Genomic DNA, 3,460 nt, shown 5'->3' on the forward strand with positions numbered 1-3,460 from the left:
ATTTGGTTGATAGGGGGTTTTTTAACGTTACTGTGTGACAAACTGCTAAGGTTTTTAGTGACTTATTAATCTCACTCAGCTTGAAAAGTCCCAATCAAATTTTAACCTTACTTTAGAGTTAGACCTACCTTTGGTGACTTTTTACTATCAATGCAATAGCAATAGAGCAAAGTATTTTTGCTAAATTAATTTAGTTTATTTATTAATCTTTCGTCATCTGTCTTCACACTCTTCCCTATGCATTTGAATGCGATACTTAGCTCACTTACTCGTAAGTGGGCCATTGTGCGCTTAGTAAGAGTGTTTTTTTTTGTAAGTAGGTATTTCAAGGGAAATCAAAATCTCCGTTGAACAGGCCAGGTCGCTTCTTTTTGAATATTTTCCAAATTTTTGAATAAAATTTTAGTTTTATATCTCCTGAGAGCAGAGTGCTCTTGAAAATTTTCAAATTTCGAAATCTTTGCTCAGAATTCAAGTGTCACGTGAATTTGTAAAATCAATGTCACAATAATTGTCACACGAACTCATACTCGTATACGAGTGGGTATTATTATGATGAATGTCACAGAACTCTGGATATCAAATAGGCGTATTTGTCTGATAGATTTATTTAAATTAAGTACGCGGGTTCGATTCCCGCCCGGGGCGGATTTTATCCTGAAGGGATAAGGTTCGTTCTCGGAACGGCTGGGTTTCTCCTATCCTGTTTTCCTTCTCTCTTCAATTTCTGGACGATAAGACCTTAGCAGTTACAGTTCCCTCTCTCAAACTAGGTACAACATTTTGCTATCAGTCATGTTATTGTAGTGGCTTTAGCCAATTGGTGATGGAAGAATAAATCAAAAATATCCTCTTCTTTTTAGTCAGCCATACACCAGGGTGATGGTCTCTAGCCATACTTGGCTCGCCCTGAACCACAGTCAATCATTGTGAGGATTGTGCTATTAATCATCTCTATCAGTCATGTTGTTATTGTAGTGGCTTTAGCTTTAGTCAATTGGTGATGGAAGAATAAAGCAAAAATATCCTCTTCTTTTTTAGTCAGCCATACACCAGGGTGATGGTCTCTAGCCATACACCAGGGTGATGGTCTCTAGCCATACTTGGCTCGCCCTGAACCACAGTCAATCATTGTGAGGATTGTGCTATTAATCATCTTGGATTCTGGGCTTTCGAGGCTTCTTCATATTTGGTCTTTTTCAAGTAGGTTGCTCCATTTTCTTCTACAAATCTTTCAAATACCGATTGTGACAACTTGTTCTATACTGACCGTCTAAATAAAGTACTACTATTATATATATATAGACTTATAACAGTCCTAATATTTTTCAAGGCAACTGAAGTGCATGCCTATAATAAAGAGTCCACCTAACTTATTAGTAATACATTAATAAATGTTTTATATTTTCAATGGTCGCTACTAACAAGCAATACAATTGGACAGCAATTACCAGAAAGGGGGACCATCCATAAGGGGAAATGACTGTTTGGTTATTTTCTGATTAATGCTGATTTCATGGTCTTTTGGTGAACTTTATTCTAAGCCATTTAATTATTAGTGTAATATTAGTCTGCTGCGGTAAAGGACCCTTTAGTCCTATTCAAGCACGATAAACAAGATATATTAGCCTTATTTTCCTTTCACAATATCCCCTTTTCTTAAGCTCATTTCCCCTCTTTTGGTGTGATAGAACCTTTAGTAAACTCTGGAAACAGAGGCTAACAAGCACCAGAAAAGGAGAAAAACTTATATTCTATTCTATTCTTTCGTCAGGCGGTAACAACGTTCTATTCTACGTAGAATGCCTGGTGTATTTAGCTGTAAGCCAGGAGCTGACTGACTCTAGCCAGCTGTACTCGACGGTATTACGGGTGCAGAGCGTGGCCTATTTGAAACGCCAGGAGATCTATCACAAGTTGTACAACGCCATGACCCTTTTGGTGTGATAGAACCTGTAGTAAACTCTGGAAACAGAGGCTAACAAGCACCAGAAAAGGAGAAAAACTTATATTATATTCTATTCTATTCTTTCGTTAGGCGGTAACAACGTTCTATTCTACGTAGAATGCCTGGTGTATTTAGCTGTAAGCCAGGAGTTGACCGATTCTGCCCAGCTGTACTCGACGGTATTACGGGTGCAGAGCGTGGCCTATTTGAAACGCCAGGAGATCTATCACAAGTTGTACAACGCCATGACCAACCGATGGGAACGAGACGTACAGGAGAGGTAAAGCTGTATTTTGACAATCCCAAAATTGAGTACACCGGTCAGCTCCCATGGCGTAGTGGTCACTGCGCTCACCTTGCACGCGGGAGACCTGGGTCCGATTCCCGGCGGGGTCAAGAAATTTGTATCATGCAAATGATTGATTCCGTGACTGGCTGGGGGGCCCACTCAGACTCAAGAATAAAATGAGTAGCATTGTTATAAATACGCATGGCGACCGGTGCCAGTATGGTAGGTAAACATGGGTGCTGTATTATTGAGATATTTGGAAAATCCAAAAATGCTGCAGCGAACACCAAATTTGTGATATAATAACACAATGAAACGGCATTTTTATTTATTTTATTGAAAATTGGGTATACCAATAGGTTTTTTTTAACTTTAATTTTCTCTTCCTTCATTTCTAGGATCAACTCCCTGCCCATGGAGTGTGATTCCCTTCTCCTCGCAGCAGGCATAGTTCTCACCTCCGTGTTCCTATTAAGCAGACAGCGCTCTCTGTTGGACAAAGTAGCAACTAGTCTGGCCAAATATATCGGAGTGCCCTCTAGCGCGGACATTGAACACTTGTGTAAGATAATGCTTCATCTTATTATTGACTAGGGGGCGCCACTGTTGGCATCCCAAGGACTTCTGAACGTAAGTGATTCTGCATGCTAATTAATGAAAAATTTGGTAAATTTGGTTCCAAAAATTTAGACTCTTATTATCAGAATCTTTGATTGCACCTGCATTTGTGCAATTAGGTTACCGATATGTTGCACGTTAATGTACATGTTCAAGGGTTGCTTGTGTGGCCTTCTTCGTGTCAGCACAGGTACCGCAGACGTATACACTAGTAGAGTCGTAGTTGTAAGTGTACGACAACAATGGATAAGCCTCCACATGAAACGCGGAAGCGAATTCGTAGTTCCTTTTGATTCTTCTGGTCCTTCTGTTGTCGACAGCTTTCCTGAAATCCCATTTTTTATAAAACGTGTTTTATTTTTTGCTAGGTCAAATATTTGAGTTATGAAATAAATTTTAATTTATTTAAATAACTTGTTAAGCCTTTTATCAACTTGTTTGTTTTATATGTATATTAATTTATTTATTTTTAATATCGAGTATTAATATATATATTTTAACCTACTGCTCAATAAATCTAGAGGGTCTCTAAAAACCGTAAAGACAAAATTGAATATCTCCCCCTATTTAAATGTAAAAATTTAAGTCCAATAATTGAAGAACTA

The 3,460-nt window shown here is 38.4% G+C and overlaps 1 protein-coding gene across 1 annotated transcript; it reads left to right on the top strand.

Annotated features, from left to right (window-relative positions):
- Positions 1 to 2,038: 2,038 nt before the first annotated feature.
- Positions 2,039 to 2,885, top strand: LOC103521639 (the record flags this gene model as incomplete). Its single annotated transcript, XM_008486751.2, has 2 exons — positions 2,039 to 2,228; positions 2,636 to 2,885. Coding segments are annotated over 2 exons (386 nt in total), but the record flags the coding sequence as incomplete, so codon positions are not given.
- Between the last annotated feature and the right edge of the window lie 575 nt (positions 2,886 to 3,460).

This window comes from Diaphorina citri, unplaced genomic scaffold (genome assembly GCF_000475195.1).
Source record: "Diaphorina citri unplaced genomic scaffold, Diaci psyllid genome assembly version 1.1 scaffold5635, whole genome shotgun sequence".
Lineage (NCBI taxonomy): Eukaryota > Metazoa > Arthropoda > Insecta > Hemiptera > Psyllidae > Diaphorina > Diaphorina citri.